At 46.1% G+C, this 22,375-nt stretch overlaps 1 protein-coding gene across 3 annotated transcripts in view; it reads left to right on the forward strand.

Moving 5' to 3' along the window:
* CDK14 (cyclin dependent kinase 14) overlaps nucleotides 1-22,375 on the forward strand; it is a 1,910,605-nt gene that overhangs the window by 60,299 nt on the left and 1,827,931 nt on the right. For all 3 annotated transcript variants that reach the window (XR_011199184.1, XM_069211609.1, XM_069211610.1), the window contains exon 2: nucleotides 18,465-18,496. Coding sequence is in view for 2 of the 3 variants with exons in the window: in XM_069211609.1 (XP_069067710.1) it covers nucleotides 18,465-18,496 (32 nt within the window). In the remaining variant the exon portion in view is untranslated. The remainder of the gene's footprint in view (nucleotides 1-18,464; nucleotides 18,497-22,375) is intronic.

The raw sequence follows: 22,375 nt of genomic DNA on the forward strand, positions 1-22,375 counted from the left end.
GCCCACGGCAGGGCCTTCCGGTGCCCCGGGGGGACTCACCAGAGCAGTCCTCGCCCCGGGGGCACCCACAGGAGCACGCTTGCTCCTTAGGATCCAACAAGGAGTTTTCCTTCGTGCCCTGGGGGCACAGGGCTGAACACAAACCTCGCGCTCAGCTGAGTGCTCTGCCCGGGTTGCGGCGGTGATTTCCTTTTTAGTCCAGGCGCGCTCCAGGAAGCGCGAGGACATATTTAAAATCCGGGCTGCGGCGGTGATTTCTTTTTAGTAGAGACGCGCTCCAGGAAGCGCGAGGGCATGATTTAAAACCCGGGCTGCGGCGGTGATTTCCTCAAGCAAAAGAAAAGCGCTTTCAAAGCGCTAGGACCTCAGCAGCTTCCACTATTAAAAGAATGCCTTTTTTTTCTCTTCAAGCATCCTGGGCACAGATGTCAAAGATCGTTGCAGGGGTCAGGGGCCACAGCACCCTGCCCCTGGGAACAGCTACACAAGAAGGAGCACAGGGCTGGTGGGTCGAGCTACAGGCCAGCACAAGGGGTGCAGATGGTGGCAGTTCCTCCTAGTGACCAGGCAGGTCACAGGTCAGCACAGCAGCAGCAGTCCATGGCGGTTTCCTGGTGAGTCCCTTCATCAGCGTTCTGTGTCCAGCTTCAAGTTCCAAGAGTGTTCAAATTGTGGGGAAAATTCCCCTGTACTTATAGTCAGTTCTTACAGTGTTTTACAGTGGTAGGGAGAGGAGGTTCCAGCCAGTTACAACTGGTTCTGGGAGTGCCCCCTCTCTCCTTTCAGCACAGGCTCCAAACATCAGTGGGGGGTTAACGACCCTATTGTGTGAGGCCAGGGCACAGCCTTTACAAATGTAGGTGTGCCCCGCCTCTCCCTTCTCTCAGCCCAGGAAGACTATTCAGTATGTAGATGCACCTCAGTGACACCTCCACCCTCCCTGTGTACAGGCTGTCTGAAAAGTATGCACAAAGCCCCAACTGTCACTCTGCCCAGACGTGGATTGGAGTCAAGCTGCAAAACACCAGAATCATAAGCACAGATAAATGCGCACTTTCTAGAAGTGGCATTTCTGTGATAGTAATAAAAAATACACCCACACCAGTAAGCAGTATTTATTATCACCATCACAACCATACCAAACACGCCTACGCTAGCCCTCATAAATCAGACAATACCCCTACACATAAGGCAGGGCATTTCTAATGCAATCCTATGAGAAGGCAGCACTCACAGCAGTGAGACACCAAGTTAGGCTGTTTGTCACTACCAGGACAGGCCATGCAATATGGCACATGTCCTGCCTTTCTACATACATGGCACCCTGCCCACAGGGCGTACTTTAGGGGTGACTTACATGTAGTAAAAGGGGAGTCCTGGGCCTGGCAAGTAAATTTAGATGCCAGGTCCCTGTGGCAGAAAACTGCGCACACAGGCCCTGCGCTAGCAGGCCTGAGACAGGTTTGAAAGTCTACTTCAGTGGGTGGCGCAAGCAGCGCTGCAGGCCCACTAGTAGTATTTAATTTATAGGCCCTGGGTATAGAGATACCACTGTACAAGGGACTTATAGGTAAATTAAATATGCCAATCAGGTATAAGCCAATCATACCAACTTTAGATGGGAGAGCACCTGCACTTTAACACTGGTCAGCAGTGATAAAGTGCTCAGAGTCCTAGAGCCAACAGCGAAAGGTCAGAAAAACCAGGAGGAAGGAGGCAAAAAGACTAGGGATGACCATGCGTATGGCCAAAAGTCCAACACAACCCCCTACCAGCCAAAATCCAGGGGAGAACAATCAATACCTTGATGTACTTTCCTGATTGGGGCGATAGAACAAGGACCCAGGCCCACAACAGCAGGGGCATGTTCCAGTTCTACGCCTTCCTGACTCCACTGGGATCTCTCTGTCAATGCGTCCCAGGCAGCCTAGACCAACCCACGGGGATTCTCTAGCTGCCAATGGCCAGAACCAGGCCCCAGGCCATCTAGGAGCCTCTGGTCTCTGAAACCATAATGAGTGGGGGGCAGTAGCCCCAGGTGCAAAGCAACCTGTCTCCACTCCATTTCCGATCAGTTCAGGGGCTCTACCCTGCCACTGATCCACCAACCTAGGGTCCGCACCCATAGGTTCTACAGGGGCTAGAGGCGAGGCTCTCCTCCCTCTACCCCTCCTTCTAGGATCCCGCCCTCCTCTCCTAGGAGGGGTATCACCAGAATCCACACTTGCCAGGGTGCTGGGTACAGCAGCCCTGCACAACTTTCTTGCCAGCCCAGGATCACTACCTGGCGACTGACCACCCAACCCAGGGACGACACCCTTGGGTTGCACCGGGGTCCGGGGCGGGCTTCCCCCTCCCTGAACCCCACTTCCAGAGTCCTGCGTCTCCCCACCTCGGGAGAAGCCACCAGAAGTTTCACACAGGGGGGTGAGCACACTAACCGCCCCCCCAACCAGGTCAGAGTTTACCCCCTGAACCTGTCTATCTAGTCCAGGGACGACACCCTTAGACTGGACCATTGCCCAGCGAACCCGGACTTCCTTGGGAGCACACCTACCCCCTACCAGATCAGAGTTGACCCCCTGAATCTGGCAATCCAACCCAGAGTCACTACCCTGCGGTTGAACCACTGCCCGGCGCACCAGGACTTCCTTGGGAGCACACGTACTCCCCATCAGGTCAGAGTTTACCCCCTGAACCTGATCATCCAACCCAGAGTCACCACCCTGCGGTTGAATCATTGCCTGGCGCACCAGGACTTCCTGGGGGGCACACCTACCCCCCACAAGGGAAACACTTTCCCCAAGGGCCATACAAGAGTCTGGCTGGCGCAGGTCTCCTGACCTCTGCCCATCTGACAGAGTCTGGATTCCCCCCAGCCCAGAAATGGTCTCACCAAGGTCATTCCTGGGGGGCTCTGCACTCAGAGCTGACCCCTGACCCTCCAGGTTCTCCACTGGGGCCCGCAGCCCCCTCTCAACCCTATGTCTGGATTTCCGCCTCCTCCGCTGTAGAGCGAGACTACCAGACACCAGGACCGGCGGAACGCTATCACCAGCCACCCGCCTAAATCCTAATGACAAAATGGGATCCTTCTGAACAGCTGGCCCTACGGCACAGGTTAGGCTCACCTCCTGGCGTTCACTCATGGAACCTTCAGGGGCCTGGGACGGTATCTTGGGCACCTTGGGCCTCAGCCCAGCCCCATTCCCTCTCCTCAGAGACGGGACATGGGGTCCCTCACCCATCCCAGTCCACTGGGACCTACCTGGGACACTCCATTCCTTTCCCACCACACCTTGTTGGGAAACACCTAGACCACTCTCATTAGGAACACCCCCTAATGTCACACCAGACCCTCTGGTACGCAACCAGAAGTCTGCCTCCTTTGCAAGCTCCCTGGAGTCAGAGAGCTCACACACTGACAAGTGTTGGCGTAACTCTGAAAAACAACAACGAAACAGGTGCTCTCTGAGAATCAGATTAAACAGCCCTTCAAAATTGTTTACTGTGCTACCCTTCACCCATCCATCTAGTGCAATGCAGCAATCCTCCACAAACTCCTCCCAAGACTGGTGGGACAGTTTCTTACCACCCCTAAACCTTTTTCTGTATTCCTCAGGGGAAAAACCATACTTCACAATCAGTGCGTTCTTCACAGCGGAGTACCCCTCCCTGTCACTCTCTTCTAGAGTCAGTAGGGCATCCCTCCCCTCCTCAGGAATAAAACTCCCTAGGCCAGTTCCCCAATCCTTCTCAGGGATCCTGCGCTCTACCAGAGCCCTCTCATATTCCTTTAACCACTGACGTATGTCACCCCCCTCTTGGAACCTAGGTACCAGATCTATGGGTATGTGAGGAACATCTTTGCTACAGCACTGTACATTGCTGCCACCACTGGACTCCACCTGCAGCGCTGGTGAGTCCAGAACCTTCAGACTGCGCTCTAGAGCGAGTCTTTCTCTGGCAAAGGCCCTCTCTGCCTCTGCCATTCTCTCCTGTACTAAGGCCTTCTCTACCTCAGCCCTTCTCTCCTCAACAGCTAGGCGCGCTAACTGCAACTTCAGGTCCCTCTCTTCCCGCCTATCTCTTAGCTCATCAGGCGTCAAGGAATGAGAGGTAGCCCTGCTTCTTACACTGGACCCAGCAAGGGACTCCCTATCACTGGGGCCTTCCCTGTCAACTGGCGTCCCCAACCGGTCATTCTCACCCTCCTGATCAGTCTCTCTACCACTCTCTAGGGATGAGGTCTGGGAGCCCTCCCATTGGGAACCCTCGCTACACTCAGGATCCTCTGGGTGCCCCCTAAGCACACTCCCTCCCTGGGTAAATGTCACAAACCTTTCAAAGAAATTCAGAGATCTCCTGAGGTCCCCTTCTACAGGCAGCCCTCTCTCTCTACAGAACCCCTCTAATTCCTCCTGCGTGTAAAACGGCAGGTCCTCTAAATCAAAGGTAAGCCCCATCTTGAAAAGGTACAAATAACTCAACTGTGACAACCACAATACCCAAGCGTGAGAACTGAAAACAGGAAAAATGACCAAAGAGAGAAAGTTAAGAGAAGCCAAACATGTGATGGTCTAAACGCAATCCTTGTAGTGAAATAATGAGTCACAATGGTATTGTGCAAGCGCAAGTCCTATCCTCACCGCTGACTTCCAATGTTAGAAATGGGGTTTCTGGTTGGCTAGGGTATGCACCTCAGCCAGGCAGAACTTACCCACTCTAGTCAGGGCAAGGGAGTTACACGTCCAAGATAACCCCTGCTCACCCCCTTGGTAGCTTGGCACGAGCAGTCAGGCTTAACCCGGAGGCAATGCGTAAAGCGTTTGCACAACACACACATACATGTGACGCAATATCCCCACCACAAAGGAAACACAACACCAGATTATATGAAAATACACTGTATTGTACACAACATAATTATTAGACCAACATCACATAACAGTACTATCCTGCTACCTTAGCAGTTGTCAGAACACGTTACACATTAATTACTCTGCAAACTAGCAGTAGTCACACATAACACACAGGTTACTCAGTATTCTGCAACATAAGCAGTAGTCAGGAAACACGTTATCACATTAGCACACTTGTCATAAGAATATCATAAAACGCCCATAATAGGAACATTAGAAAATCTATGGCAAGTTAAGCAAACATATTAGCAAGTCATGCCCATAAAAGGAACATGTGCACACATATGTCAAAAAACATCAAAGACCAGGTAGGCAATATAACATAATTACAAAAAGTCTGTAAAAAGAACTTTAGAGTATCGGTATATTGGTCCCTTTAGAAAGTACCTGTTTTGATGAAGAGGCACTTCCAGTGCCTAAAACGAATAAATGGGGCCCCCGGCGCTCCTCTGCGCAAAACGGGGGCCTCCTGACAAATCTGGGAGCGAAGAGGGTAGCACACACCCCCTCCGTACTCCTAACGGGCCCCTCCAGGGGCCCGTGATCACTGGGGGCCCCCTGGACCTCCACCGGCCCTCTTGAGGGGGGCCCAGGTCGCCCAATACCTTTGGGACGGAGGGGGGCGCCACGCACCCCCTCCGATTCAAGTGCGGGCCCCTCCTGGGACCCGCAAACTTTGTCGGGCCCCCCGAGCCTTGTCTGGCTCTCCTCACTAGGGGGGAGCCCAGAAAAATTAGTGCCGGCCCACACAAGGGCCAAGCTGGGGACCAGCGGCGCGGGCGAGCCTCCGGCGAGGCCTCGGTCCGCCCGGGAACTCCCCGAGAGAGCCTCTCCAGGCTCAGCAGGGCAGGGAGAGGCTTCCTCCTCTCCCGGCCGTCTCGGGATTCTTTCCGGCCCACGGCAGGGCCTTCCGGTGCCCCGGGGGGACTCACCAGAGCAGTCCTCGCCCCGGGGGCACCCACAGGAGCACGCTTGCTCCTTAGGATCCAACAAGGAGTTTTCCTTCGTGCCCTGGGGGCACAGGGCTGAACACAAACCTCGCGCTCAGCTGAGTGCTCTGCCCGGGTTGCGGCGGTGATTTCCTTTTTAGTCCAGGCGCGCTCCAGGAAGCGCGAGGACATATTTAAAATCCGGGCTGCGGCGGTGATTTCTTTTTAGTAGAGACGCGCTCCAGGAAGCGCGAGGGCCTGATTTAAAACCCGGGCTGCGGCGGTGATTTCCTCAAGCAAAAGAAAAGCGCTTTCAAAGCGCTAGGACCTCAGCAGCTTCCACTATTAAAAGAATGCCTTTTTTTTCTCTTCAAGCATCCTGGGCACAGATGTCAAAGATCGTTGCAGGGGTCAGGGGCCACAGCACCCTGCCCCTGGGAACAGCTACACAAGAAGGAGCACAGGGCTGGTGGGTCGAGCTACAGGCCAGCACAAGGGGTGCAGATGGTGGCAGTTCCTCCTAGTGACCAGGCAGGTCACAGGTCAGCACAGCAGCAGCAGTCCATGGCGGTTTCCTGGTGAGTCCCTTCATCAGCGTTCTGTGTCCAGCTTCAAGTTCCAAGAGTGTTCAAATTGTGGGGAAAATTCCCCTGTACTTATAGTCAGTTCTTACAGTGTTTTACAGTGGTAGGGAGAGGAGGTTCCAGCCAGTTACAACTGGTTCTGGGAGTGCCCCCTCTCTCCTTTCAGCACAGGCTCCAAACATCAGTGGGGGGTTAACGACCCTATTGTGTGAGGCCAGGGCACAGCCTTTACAAATGTAGGTGTGCCCCGCCTCTCCCTTCTCTCAGCCCAGGAAGACTATTCAGTATGTAGATGCACCTCAGTGACACCTCCACCCTCCCTGTGTACAGGCTGTCTGAAAAGTATGCACAAAGCCCCAACTGTCACTCTGCCCAGACGTGGATTGGAGTCAAGCTGCAAAACACCAGAATCATAAGCACAGATAAATGCGCACTTTCTAGAAGTGGCATTTCTGTGATAGTAATAAAAAATACACCCACACCAGTAAGCAGTATTTATTATCACCATCACAACCATACCAAACACGCCTACGCTAGCCCTCATAAATCAGACAATACCCCTACACATAAGGCAGGGCATTTCTAATGCAATCCTATGAGAAGGCAGCACTCACAGCAGTGAGACACCAAGTTAGGCTGTTTGTCACTACCAGGACAGGCCATGCAATATGGCACATGTCCTGCCTTTCTACATACATGGCACCCTGCCCACAGGGCGTACTTTAGGGGTGACTTACATGTAGTAAAAGGGGAGTCCTGGGCCTGGCAAGTAAATTTAGATGCCAGGTCCCTGTGGCAGAAAACTGCGCACACAGGCCCTGCGCTAGCAGGCCTGAGACAGGTTTGAAAGTCTACTTCAGTGGGTGGCGCAAGCAGCGCTGCAGGCCCACTAGTAGTATTTAATTTATAGGCCCTGGGTATAGAGATACCACTGTACAAGGGACTTATAGGTAAATTAAATATGCCAATCAGGTATAAGCCAATCATACCAACTTTAGATGGGAGAGCACCTGCACTTTAACACTGGTCAGCAGTGATAAAGTGCTCAGAGTCCTAGAGCCAACAGCGAAAGGTCAGAAAAACCAGGAGGAAGGAGGCAAAAAGACTAGGGATGACCATGCGTATGGCCAAAAGTCCAACAGTAACCATCATTGGCAGTGCTTGCAGGGGCAATGGGAGGTGCAAGCAGCAGTGGCCTCCTGGCGAGAGCCCTGGCACTTATTATTATTATTATTTTTTTTTTTTACACAAATTAAGGACTGGTACCTGGCAAAGAGTGAAAGACAGTAAAAGGTTTGCTTAGCACAGAAATGTGCAGGTTCCCTGTTATGAAATCTACTTTGGCTAAAGTGTTAGAAAAACACATGAATAAACAACTCTTGTCGAACATTGAACTAAATTGCTTGATCCACCTTTCGCAAGCAGGCTTTATAGCAGGCCCTTGCACCGAATCGGACCTTCATGGTGTTACCGAATACCTGAGGCATCAGCTATACAAAAGGCATGCTGCAACACGGATCATTTTAGGTCTTAGCGCAGCATTAGATACAGTAGATTAAGGGAGATGGGTGTACAGGGTACAGCCCTGTGAAGGGTACAGCCCTGTCTTCATTTGGGATCTTTTCTGCAGGATCGCGTCCACTGGCCACTGGCAGAGATCATAGAAACATGTGGTCTTATACTCTTCTCATATGTTGACGACACCCAGATCGTGGTATCCCTATCATCAAAGGAGAATCACAATGCAGTGGCCCTAAACACCTAATTTACTCAAGTTTCATCTTGGATTAATGCCAACTCCCTTAAGTTAAATGGGGATAAGATGGAGGTTTTGTTGGTGGGCAGCCTCCCCCACCTTTTGGGACCTCATCAATGACCTGCGGCCATGAGCAATATTCCTACTCCAACACCTGTGATAAAGAATCCAGGGGTTTGGCTTGGTGACAGGCTGTCCATGAGTCACCAGATTACCAAGGTCACTGCCAACAGCTTCGGTATTCTTAAACGGTTCAGGAAAATTCTTGGATGTCTTCTGGTCTCAGCCTAGAGAACTGTAATCCAGGCCTTGGTTAATTCTAGGTTGGATTATGCTAATATTTTTTACCTGGGCGTATCAGAAGGCTTGCCTTAAGTGGCCCTAAAAAGTGCGAAACACTGGTGCACATCTTCTACTCAATCTCCCTAAATTTACTTTCACAGCCAGCCTGCTCCATGAAATACACTGGCTGCCATTTAAACCCAGAGTGCAATTTAAAATGTATTCTACATACATAAATGCCTATCCAATCTGGACCCATTTTTCTTTCATTTGTGGTGTCTGTTCTCAAGTAATCTCAAGATGGCTGTAATTCCCAGAGTAAGGAAGTCCCTTTAAGGAGGTAGTGCGTTCTTCTAATTGGGTCCTAAGCTCTTGAACTCCGTGCCTTTGGCCTGGAGAGCTTGTCACTCACTTTCAGTGTTCCATAAACTGCTAAAAACTTGGCTGTTTTAAATCCTCCAATAGCAAATAGTTATGACACTTAGCATAATGATTTTAGCTCTGGGAAACCGTTTTTGGGTAGCCATGTGCTTTATAAATCATGCATAACAAAAATAATAATGTGTAATGTACCTGCAATAAAGGATTTGTGAGGCCTCATCCCCAAATCATTACTGAATCCCACTTTAAAGCTTTTCCACAAATGAGGCCAAGGCTTAGGTAGGGACGGAGAGAGCTTTGAAACCTACATCATGCAGAATTTTTAAAAATGTAATCCCGGCAGATTGGGATAAAACATTTAGACTTGGCTCTTTGAAAGAACATATAAGGAAAACATCTGTGGAATGTTTTTAGGGGGATATTGCTGTGACAGAACTTAGAAATGTACCCTGCACCACTGTTTGTGACAAGAATTTAAGTGCAAGAGCTAGGCTCTCAACTAGTAGCATAATGTTGAGAAGGAGTGAGGGCTCCTGACCAATCCCAGTTGGGATCAGGCAAATTGCTGCATCAAGATTTTCTTTTATTATTTTTTTCTTTATCAGCTGTGGAATACTGTTTGTATTTGCAGTACTGCCAAAATAACAAAATGACTTGCACCTGCAGGTTTTGTAATACTGTAATTTAACTATTACTGGTGGACCACTCCCTCTTGCAGGGCTGCCATTAGTGCTTGCAGTGCCCGGTGAGACAATCTTTGTTGGCGCCCCCAGTGACCTCCGTCTCCACAGATTCCTTCTCTAGTGCCCTCAAAGGTTTCCTCTCATCTCACCATAGCTACTCTTTCACATATATTTAATTTATTTTATTGGTTTCAGAGCAATTTATATCACACATATTATACAGAGACAATGAGTCATACCAGTGTGTAAACCAATGTACAGGAAATGTTACATAAGCCAATGAGGACTTCAAAGTGTCGGAGGGAGTCACATGTCATCCATAATGGTAAGCAATATATTCAGCGCTTAATTTGTGCAAGAAAGATGACCTGTGCCCGAAGCTCTGCTCAGAAGCCAGCGGATAGTGCAATTTACCATTAGCATGCTGGATATTAAGGCTGGAAGTCTTTAATTCACTTCCAGACACTCCCTGTCCCTTTTTCTCACTCTTGCAGTTTCCTACTTTCTCCGTTTGTGATGGTTTTGCCATCTTTGCCATCTTTCTCTTCCTCTGTCTTTTCATTCTATGTGTTTTTCTCTCTTTTGCACTCAGTAAGCATCTGTTTTGGGTCCAACATAGCTTCTTGCCTGGGCACAGTATTTGGCTTAGTTTCGGCTTGTGGCCTGTGGCCTATTATCCAAATAATATGCTCTGTTTTCATTTATTTGATTTTATTCATTTTAGCACAGCTTGTTTTATTAGCAGTAATGCTTTTATTTTATAATCAATCGCTATTCTGCGAAAGAGTTATTGTCAGTGTTACAGATGACATATTTTTCATTGTGTTCCTCTACCCCGCATAAGAAGGAACAGAATGTAAGGCACACTCCAGCGCTTAGGTACATACCTGCATCAGCCCTATGTGCAAGAACAAAATATGTTCCCTATATAAACATCTTGTGGAACAAAGGGCATTCGAGGAGGTTCCAGCCAGGATTTTCCATCCACGCTACATTTTGGTTTGCAGCCGACCTTGGCCTTTGAGTCTCTGCGGACCCTGATCTGGAGACTGAAGGTCTGACCTTGTACCAAGGTAATGGGGGGTGGAGAGTGCTTCTCATGGACAGTGCACAGACAGATTTGGCTTACATCACCATGTTCTCAATAAGGGGCTAGAGATTAGGCTTTTAGATAGGAATTGTATATCTGTGCCATTGCAGTATGTTGGGGTTGTTCACATTCGCATCACTGATTTTCACAATCCTGATTTTGTTATTCCTCTTTATCTTAATCATTGCAACTATTTTAAGTGCTGATAGAGAGCCGGGTGGGTTGGGCCGACAGTTGCCAACTGGTGTGGGAATGACTCGGTCGCCTACAAGCAGAGGTGCTGCTGCCCAATTCCCGCAGTCTCGTTGTGATACGAGAGTCCCTACGACACATTTGATGCGGAAAATGAGTGATGGTCCCCAAAATTAAATGCTAGAGGTCCCACCAGCAAACACTGGCTCAAATTAAGTACTGAGAGTATTTTAAGAGTGCTTGGTCTGGAGAAGCAGAAAATTAGGATTTACAAAGTCATGCAGTGGTTGAGGATGGCTTTACAAATAAGAATTTATTTCTACCCAAATAAACCCTTTTTAGCAACAAAAGACTTGGGAAAACATAAGGTTCTAGACCCATGCTTTGCTGTTTGCATACAGTTCTGTAATGCCAGTTCATAGTTTACTGTGCTATACTAGAAGGATTGTAATTTATAAACTGCAAGTAACAGAAGGATCTCTGACGAAAGCCGTAACCCACTGGGCTATCTACATAAAACACAGTTCCCTGATGTGCATTATTCATGTGGTTTGCGGCGGGCACATTAACCATCTTCACTACTTTATGAGTCAAAACCGTCACTAGACACTCAGATCTCTCCAGCAGGTACATTGATTACCAGAGTTATCTTGACATTTTTAATCTGTCTGAAAATTGTTGGCCACACACGGACATCTCTAGCAAGTGCTTGTATTCCTTTACGATATGTCAAATTGCAGCAGCCCTCCAGTTCAGGGCCCAGTGAGGTGGTGCCAGTCGCACAGCCCAAAAGCCAGCCCTGCCCTCTTGGATGCTGTGCTACCTCATTAAGTCATCTTTGGGCCTTCCAATTTTAAAGCACCGGTTATATGGTGGTAGCATATATCGGCCTGTTTCCTCCCCCCCCCCCCTCCCAACCCACAGAACTAGACTGTAGTGCATAAATCAGCTAATTATTTAACACTTTGTTTCTCTCATGTTGCTGCAGGAATTCACGGGATCAGGCACAGGGTTGCTGCGGGGAACAACAAATGGGTGTGAAGCAAACAAATGATGTGTGTGCGGAATTCAACATTTCAATTTGCCCAGTGCGCCAAAACCTTTATAGCACCCAACACAATAATTCTGATCTATTAGACGTAGACTAATCTTACAATGCAGTGTCCGTTTCTGATACTGATGTGATAGATTTATTTATTGATTATTTACTCGTCGCCATGTGGCACTTTTATAGCACTTCAAGTTAGCAATGAAAATATTTTTCAGTTCTAATTTATGGGATATCATTGGTGGCCCAAACATGCTTTAACTGTAATTAACTAAATTAGCTATCTACCGGTTCTGTTCTAAAGAGAATTTATCAACTTTAAATGTATTCCATATATAGTAATATTAAACAGCACAACAATGCTTAATGCTATTTTAATATAGGCTACTAAGCCTCATCGCTTTAGACACGTGGTCCAAAAGTAGATTTATTCTTAGCCTATTACAACAGTATATACGTTTGTCTACTAAAAAAGTAAAAGAAGTCACGTTGTACAGCATAAAGCTGAATATCCAAAATGATAATGGGTCTTAAAAATGTGAAATTGCACTCAAAGTTCTAAATCAACCGTGCACAGAGCAAGTTAGCATTTAAAACACTTCCTTGGATTTAAAAAGCTTACTGTGCAAAAGGGCCCTGTAGTAGTAAATAAAGTCCCGATCATGGCCCTTGGATAAGGGCATGTGATCCAGTCGGATTAATAAAACTACCACCAAGTTCTACAAAGTAGCCCTTATATTTAGCAGACTGCCGAAAAAATAAAAACAATATTATTCTGACAAGTATTCTGTAAAAGGTAGAACAGGTCAACAAATATGCCATGTCTTTCTTCCCTTTCTAATAGTTGATAACAGTAGGTGGAAATGACATTACGTGCATTTTTTCTTGAAACCGCCATCTTCTCTTTCTCTTAAAGCAGTGCTTAAATGTTAAGTACTAATATACTAGTCTAAAATCTCTTGCCACATAAGGTATCAGGTATATGCCAGAATATGTGGTTACATAGGATACCGGTGTCAGAAATATCGAATCCAATGCATCTTCCCTACCAAAACCATTGAAGCATTTGGCAACCACAACGTTTACTGAGACCTAGTTGGTGTTGCTCATCAGAACTTGTCCACTTCTGTTTATCCGTTCTGAAACACTGCCACTGGTTACCATAATGGAACCTATGCTGCTACCCAGATCTTACCATTGCCTCCATGGTCCATCCATGTGCTGCTCCTGACCAAAGTTGTGATCATCTGAGTTGGGCTGTGTGAAAAGGTAAAGCTGGAGACTAGCCTTATTGGCCACCTTGAACTCCTGTGTACTCAGGCAACGGTGCATGCTTAGTTAGCCACTTCACTACCACTCCAGGTCTTGCTGTCCTTATGCTATGGAGCTAAGATCATTAATTTCTGCTTATGTTTGACAGGCTATAGGAAAACACTTAAGTAAAAAGTGGCCTGACTAGAGGACACATTCAGGCTTGGTTGAAGGTGTGTGAGATCACTTGGTTGAGACCATGCAAGTTCATGTCAGTGTGATACAAGGTTCACATATGCACAGAGGAACAACAGAGTTTTGGAGACTTTTTGAAGTGCCTGTGCAGGGATATTTTGCCTCATTATACACTGAAGCATGGAAAACTTCAGATCTTTTCAGGCAGCAAATGACCTGGAACACTCTTTTTGTATGATCACAGTGTGAACGTTTCTTTATAAAGTGCTGTATTTGATATATTTCCTATCCTTTTGTTGGCTCCACTAGAGTTTGGGTTTCCTGCCCAACCTTCCTCCAATCCAAAAGAATTTACGGAACCTTTCCTGGCACTTTTTCACACAGCACCCCCTACAATCTGAGTCATTTCCCCCTTGTAGGAAAATTCCTCTTTTTGCATGATCACCCATATTTATTTAGACTGATGCCAGCAGTTTTTAGATTATGTGACTGGGACTCTGCTAACCAGGCCCTAGTGCATGTGCTTTGACCCTGAAAACATGTTCAAATTGGCTATACTCCTAATTGAACTATTAACATATCTATAAATCCTTAATATATGATACACATCCAGGGCCTGTGTCACTAATGGACTGCAGCACATATAGTGCCACCACTAGAGTGGAAGTGCAAAACATGAGTGCAGCCCTACCACTATAGCCTGTCTGTGCAGTTTAAACCTGCAGTTTCGACCTGTCAAAATGGCCCATTTTCACAAGACCCTCCTTTTGAATATTTCTTAAGCAGAGATCAGAAATCACCTGCACCCACAGACTTGTGCAAGGCATAAATGTGGCACCTATGGGCCCCTTCTTCAGAATACTACTAGACCTGTGGAAGACAGATGAAGGACTACACCTGCTGGTTACATTTGATTAGAGCTGAAGTGCTGGACTAGCTCCCACCTGCTCCCAAAGAAAGCAGTAGAGTCCACTGGTCAGTTGGCTGACCTCCTGTAAAGCTTCAGAAAAACAGGCTGCAAGAAGCCCTTTATCCTGAAGAGCCCACCTGACCATTACCACCTGGACCTGCCTTGAGCCCTGCTAGTGTCCTCTACTGGAGTGAGTCTTGGCCTCCAAATTGGTGTTATTGAGGTCTTGGGACCATTGGTTGTATCATGTGTATTCCTCCTAACAGCCTGAAAAGCCTGAGGCTTAAAAGCTTTTGGATTCCAAAAACCTCTGTTGGACTGGGACCAACTTGCCAAGGGAAGCTGATGAAGGTGTGTTGCCACTGGGCAAAAGATTCAGGTTGCTCCCACTCTGAGCTTTTCCACAGAAACAAATCTGGACATTGTGAAGTAGATATTTGGCCTCATGGAACCCTGTTTGGTTTCAGCTTGCAGCGTTGTCCAATTGAGGAATCAAAGCTCCAAAAACAATATTCACTAAGTCTGAACATAGAAATCTTCACTGGGCGAAGGTGCCAAATGTATTCGGCCAGAAAAAGATCTTCCTTATGTGCAAATTTTGAATTTTTCCTGCTGGGATCTTTACTACTAGGTAGTGTAGGGTATGCACCTCAGCCAGACAGAACCCAACACTGTAGTCAGGGCGAGAAAGTTACACAGTAAAGATAACCTGTGCTCACCGCTGGTAGCTTGGCACATAGCAGTCAGGCTTATGCCCTGTGTAAAGCGTTTGCACATGCACACACACTAGTGACACAATAAATACACCACAAAAGAGACTCCACATGGTGTTTGTATGAAAATATATATATGTATTTATATATTGAACCTAGACCAAGATGCCATGAATCATAACTACTATGCACACTATGCAAATTTCGAGTGTCTGACAAGGCAATGCTTATACATTATAACATCAGGGTGTGAAATGCTATTGCCTGTAGGATAAAGTTTCCCAAATCCTAAATACTGTATACACTATGCCAATCTGTAGTAGTACTCATTGTCCTGCTAAGGCCAGTGGCCGAAAACACTATACATAATGACATCAGGACCTGATATGCCATAGTTTATGAAAGAGAACATATGCATTACTGTAAGTTTCAAGGTGAGCACTTGACTCCCATAAATATTATTAGGAACATACTAGGCCAGGACCACAGTAGCATGTCTCATGATGTTAGGATAAGTACTGCAATGGGTTGGTTAGATCAGGCCAACCACATAAAGTACCCGATTCACCAAAGTTACTGTTACACAGCTAAAGTGTTTCTGCACTTCTATTACACAAAATATGGTTGATGCAGAGATCTTTGCTTTCTGTGTATGGGGCACGTGGTTTTCCATGCGCCTACTCTTCCTCAAAGTGGCAAGTTCCTGGCTGGGGAGGCCCCATCGGTGACTTCCCTTCCCCCTGATGTCACCATACACACAATAGACACGGGAAGCCCACAAGGGTATAGGGAGCATTGAGTTCCTGTTGTCCACTACATGGTAAAGTTGAGTGAGCAGTAACCGGTGCTCCTGTTGGGGTTACTGCAGTGCTGTTTAAACAAAGGCCCTGCACAAACAAGAAAAGGCGCATCCTCCAGGTGAGGAGTGCCTTTGTGCAGGACAACATTGGCTGTACCGCCCACATGAATGTACTGAGACACAAGGTTTCCTCCTTGGCCAGCCCTATGTTCCCTCTCCGCCGCACACCCTCTCCAACCTCCTGAGAGGGCACATACAGCTGCTGCCATGTTGTCCCTGGGTTGCAGAAGTGTTGTGCAGCTGCCAGTGCAAGGCGGGTCCCTTCCCCCATGCCTCTTGTGGTGCGATATTCCTACCTTAAGGATGGGGGTTGGAGCCGGAGGATAGTCGAACCCTCCACGGCCCTTCCCAAAAATAATGCGCCTAGCCCAGCTCACCAAGACGATCCGGTACAGTTCAATGGACCCAAGAGGTGGGTGGTGAGTTATGTTGGGCTTGCACCTCTGGTGCTGCGGCAAGGCAGAGGGAGCATTAAAGTGGTGAAAAGGACCTCCCCAGGCCAGCTCCGATCTTAATCCATACTATCAGGGAGTGCAGTGCAGTGCTTTCCTTGTGCTGGGGGGCAATTGAGGCGAACTAGAGAGTGCTTACCAAGTGCTATACTCATGATGCCAGGGGTGGTAACCTATGATTACCATGCACTTGGTCCCTGGGAGAGTACTTGGGGCACATGGATGCAGGAGGCCAGCCCACAACAGGTTCAAGTGTCGGTTCCTCCCAGAAACCCCACAGGACCTTGGGAGTCCAGAGTCAGAGAATAGGCTGGCAAGAGGGCAAAATACAGGAAAGCAATCCAGATGAGTCATTTGGGCCACCCAGCAGACACCAGGCAGTGGGGCAACAAAAGAAGAGCAGTCCAGATCATTCCTTTGTGCAGTCCAGCAGTCCCTCTGGCAGAGGTTTGGTCCCAGTTCCAAAAGTGCTCTTCAAATCAGGGGGCTACAGCCCTTCAACTTATACTCCAAATGCCCAGCTTCTAGAAGGTGGAAGGAGGTTCCAGCCAGATCTGACCATTTCCAAGAATGTACCTTCTTCTCTACCCTGGCTCCAGACATCAGTGGTGGGTAAAGGAGCCCTTTGTGTGAGTGCAGGACACAGCCTATTCAGGTGTAAAGTGCACCCCACCTCCCTCTCTCCCAGCCCAAGAAGACCATCAGCATGCGGATTAACCTTGTCACACCTAACCCTTCCTGAAGGATTGCTGTCTGGGGAGTATGCACAAAGTGGAACTGTTACCCTGCCCTAGATGTAAATTGGAGGCATGCTGCAAAGCACCAGAGTTATAAGCACAGAGAAATGCCCACTTTCTAAAAGTAGCATTTCTAGAATAGTAATGTAAAATCCACCTACACCAGTAAGAACGATTTTTCACTACAATTCCAAACAGACCCAACATGCCCACGCCACTTCTTATAGATCAGAAATTACCACTTCGACATATAGAAGGGAATTTCTAATGCAATCCTATGAGAGGAGCAGCACTCACAGTAGTGAGAAACTAAGTAGGCTGTTTGTCACTACTAGGACATGTAACTCAAAAAGACATATGTCCAACCTTTTACATACACCACACCATACCACTGGGCTATCTAGGGCCTACCTTGGGGGTGACTTAGGTGTAGCAAAAAGGGAGTCTAGGCCTTGGCAAGGGGTTTGGCCTGCCAAGTCAGGATGGCAGTAAACTTCCCAAGCAGGCTCTGTCGTGGCAGGCCCGAGACATGTTTGAAAGGCTACTTCTGTGAATGGTACAATCTGCGCTGCACGCTTACTAGTAGCATTTCATTTACACGCCCTGGGTATATGGTATACCACTTTACAATGGACTTAAAGGTAAATTAAATAAGCCAAACAGGTCTGATCCAACTATACCAAGTTTTAGGGGTAAGAGCACATGGACTTTAGCACTGATTAGCAGCGATAAAGTGCCCAGGGTCCTAAAGCCAACAAAAAGAGGGTCCGAAAAATAGGAGGAGAAAGGCAAAACATTTGAGGATAGCCCTGCAGAAAGGGCCTATCCAACATGGAGGACTACCATCAAGCCCATCCACTTTTTTCACATCCTTTTAATGTGTTTCCAGCTCTGCTATTCCAATGTATGCCTCTGAGCACAATACCTTCACTCCTTCAGGGCCCACTCCCTTTAACAAAACTACAAGATAAATTAAGAAAAGTAAAATACCTTTGCCTAAAAATGTGTGCTTTACAACTGTATTTTCACCTCCTAGATATATTCAGATTTTGATTTCTGTATACCTTTTATGAATGCAAATATTCTACTGTTACACTTATTAGTTGGGATTTAATGTGATTATTTGGGTGTCACTGGTAAGGAAACTCCTCGCTTCTTCTAGACCACAGGGTCAAACTAGGAACAGAGCTTCAATGCCTCCGCCGCCCCAATCCCCATTTCCTTTTTTGCACAGTTTTGTACCCAATCTTGGATCATTCCCTATTGCTATCATCACTTCGTTGATTCCTCTATGTTTCCACGTTAAAATAAAGTCCAGTACGTATGTGTATGTAAGTTGTGCTTCTCTCTCGCTCTTGACATTTCTATTTTATAAATCTTTCAATGTTTTAAACGTGTCTCCATTCTCTGTCTCTGGTGGTCTCTTTTATGCATTGAAATGCATACCATAGTAACTGGTGATTTTTTTTTCTTCTTAAAGCTCTGAAGAAAGACGATAATGGATTCGAAGAGGTAGGCTCAGCTTTCAGTCCTTTTGCATGAGCTGTGCTTTATGACTGCTGCTTTTCTGATCTTAGGAAATGAAAGGGTGAATTACAGTTGCTTTGTTTCTCCAGACATTTTCTTCTTAAGATGAGAAGGTATATCTGCCCCTGAGGTTGCATTGCCTCTCCACCACACTCCGTCTCCCTAAAGACATTTTAACCTTTGTAATCGCTGCCACATACCAGTATTTACTGAAGGACCCGCACTCTCGTGTCTCTGTGTAAACGTGATCCACTGTTAGCGTTGCGGTTCAAAGCACAGCAAATATTTGAGCTGAAATGTCAAGATTATGTTGTCGTTGCCGACCGAGCAAGCATACCCTTTAGAGGCGAAGATTTAATATCAAAGCAATTATGCAATGGGGTCCACCATCCTGGTGTACCTTTTCATCGTGTTATTATTATTATTATTTTTTTTACAAATGTGTTCGATGTAGTATTTTGCATCCAAAATAATTCTCCATATATGGTTACATGGAGTTTACAATATATTTAAAGGGAAAACAATAAATATGCACAAGTTTAAAATGATTCTGCTATGGAAACTCACCTCCCAGATACTTTATTGCGCCAAGATGCATTAATCTAATCTACTGCCAAGTCTTTATCCCACATGTTAGGTTAGTAGTGTCTGCTGCCAAGTCTTTCTGAGTCGAATCTCAGAGATGCATGCTTTTCCATGATGTCTTTTTGTTCGATAGTACATTTCCATCTCTAGTTAGTTCGTTTTTCTCATAATCTCACATTGAACAAAGAGGATTAGAATCTGATGGGATGTCTGGTTAAATGTATTCATTTGTTGTAAGTGATCAACTTGCATGGCATACCTGGATAGCCTGAAGTAGGAGTCCTCAGTTGGTTTGTTGCTCTAATACTCACCAGCTTTCCCACTTGTTTCGTGGCAATCTGGAATTCATTTTTAGGATGCCTGTAAACTGGCCTCCAGTGGTTCCTACATTTCACACAGGAATAGCCAACTGCATCATTATCTATTTATAAATAAAGTTTATTTTGACTTAGTCTCATCAACTGCACAGTTATGTCAGATAGACCGCATCTCCTGCACCTCATGGAACACCTTCCTATTAGGACAGTTATCATGTTCAAGCATTTTCTTTACTGCTGTCGATTTACCCTCTTAGAAGTCTTAGATCTCACTAACAGATCTAACTTCCAATTTCTGCCATAAAGGAAAATAGATCTTTGAGTCATAACTCACATTATCACCGCATACACTTTTTGCAGCAGTAATATAATTTGGACCCTCCTCCTACCTGTTATGTGAGTTAACTTGCACTCCTTTTTGTAGACCGTCTGTCAATCATAGTAATCCTTGCATGACACTTAAAATTCAATGGAACCTGAAGTCCACTGAAAATAGTTTATTTCTAAGCCTGCCTCTCGTTTATGTCAAGTGTAATCAAGAGTACAATATACAAAGACAGTCGTTGCACACCTTTCAGTGTGACAGTACAGACTTTGACGAAAGACTGATGCTGATTGGCGCTTAGGTCCATAAACACATTTTATTCTTACACAAATGGGTATGCTGTTACAATGTTGCCCATACACGAGGTGAATAGCTGATGGTGTTACAATGTTGTATGTAAAACAATTAAGAGCTGATGCGGCTTAACCAAAATGGCACAGTTTGAAAATACAATTCCTTTACATGTATGGGCTTCCTCTGGCCCCACCTATAAATTGATCATCTGCCTGCACCTTTGCCACATGTTCGTCTGTTTTTTGTCTACGTGAAACCATGATTATCCTATCGAAGGTTCTACAATTTGGACACCATTTCCATTTTCCTCCTTTAAAATCCTTATTTTATGCAGTATTGTAATCACCTTCGATATATACTTTTTAAGGGCAGTTACTAGACAGGAGTAAAAGTGAATACTGCCTGTCAGCTTGAATCACAATATAGCTTCCATTTGGACTAAAACTTACATTCTCTTCCAGCCAAATCACATTGTAACACCACTGGCTGTTCGTGTCTGTGTATGGACAACATTGTGACACCATTAGCATCTTTGTATCATTCACGAAAGAATAATACAATAGATTTATGGACCTCAGCGCCAACCTGCATCAAACCTTTGTCTATTTCTGTACTGTCACTTTGAAATACATTGGGGTGTACTCCGTCCTTCTTACTATATTGTACTATTGTGGTCCCTCAATATTGTTGAAACTACACAAAACACCTTGGGTGGCAGGGTGCTTCTTTGGTTGTTTGAGCACCATACAACTATTTGAGGCTTTCTGAAAATATACTTTCTGTTATCTTCAAATGCTGCCATACAAAATTCTCTTTTTAGGTTGTTCAACTGTATATACTCATTGCCACTGATGTAATAGTTAGTGTAATCAAGGGTAGCACCCACCCTACCGCAGGATGTTGCTCTTCGGTTACCCTAGTTAGACTAGCAGAGAGTTGTGATCTGTCTTAGGACTCTGGTTTTATCTGCTTCAAGTGCTACTGTCAGCCTCTGATCTCTCAGGTTTTCTCTAAGTCAAACTATCTCTCACATCCAACCTCCTGCCTACTTTGTGTTCAAAACATCCGATTCGAACACACTGGCTCAGTTTAGCTCACACTACTTTGAATTGAATACACCTTTCAGTACATAATGTAGGCAAATGCACTATGTTATGGGAAAACATATTTCTAACATATTGTTCCCCATGAGAGTAAACCTCAATGCACTCAGAGGAGCAACTCGCCAATAGTCGCAATGGAAATTATGGGACTGAATATGTGAACATGCAACATGTAAGTAAGTAAAATGAGCTCTTGGGTCAGTCACTGAATTGTGGATTACAGATTTTAAGACTGAAACAGCGGTTTCACCTATGAATCTAGACAACCTACTGGAGTCGACAACCGTAATTCAACTATAATTTGACGGAGTTGACTTAAGGTAACCGCATAGTCTTTAGGTGAAAGCAGAAGGATCATCTGGGAGGGGTATGGACTGCCGGTTTTGAATCTGAGGACCTAATCCATTGCCAACATGATTTTAACAATGCCTAGTTTAGTTCCGATTGGACTGAAATAGTTCCTCAACGCAGACATACATTGCCATCAAGCAAGGGAGATACCGAGGTAGTCAAACAGAAGTAGTCACAGAGTGGATTATTTATGAGCAGGCTCTGTTCAGTGTTATCTAATGGTTCAAGCATGCATTACTTCCCTCATGCACATTTTAGTGGTGCTTTCCATAATGGGTTCCTATAAGCGCTGAACACTGGCATAGACTTGCCGACCCATCGAATTTGTAAGGCGTTCTCTCTAAGCACATGCCTCCATTTTTGCCTACCATGATGTGATTAAGTGCTCATGTTTAGATATTAAATGTTTATGAACTTTGGTGGTTCAGACCTTTTTCCCATCTTCCTCAGACATGTAGGTTTTGTTAAGAGTACAGAAAACAAGCTCTGATTTATTGTCATTTTTTGTTGTTGTGCATGACTCTAAACACTTGTTTGCTGTATTTCGTGGTTAGTGTTTGTTTAACTTGATTAAATGAACTATTTCTGATATCATGCTAAGACAATGCAAGGCAAAGTGCCCTTATAATGTTGTTATGCAGGCAAATATCTGCTTTAAGTCAACGATGTTACTAGTGCTCCTTGTATGCTTTATTGTGTTTTCTGACAACATTATGGCCTGCAGCGTGTAATTATTTATGTTGGTGTCATGCACATTCACTGAACATTTTTGGGGGGGTGTCCAGGACTGTTTTTGGTGGGGGCCGCTGCCGTACTAGTGCAGACAGCGCCCAACGATGATGGCCGTAGTGTTATGCTGCACTGTGAGCCTACACACCAAGCTGTACCT

Source organism: Pleurodeles waltl, chromosome 10 (assembly GCF_031143425.1).
Source record: "Pleurodeles waltl isolate 20211129_DDA chromosome 10, aPleWal1.hap1.20221129, whole genome shotgun sequence".
NCBI classification, from domain to species: Eukaryota; Metazoa; Chordata; class Amphibia; order Caudata; family Salamandridae; genus Pleurodeles; species Pleurodeles waltl.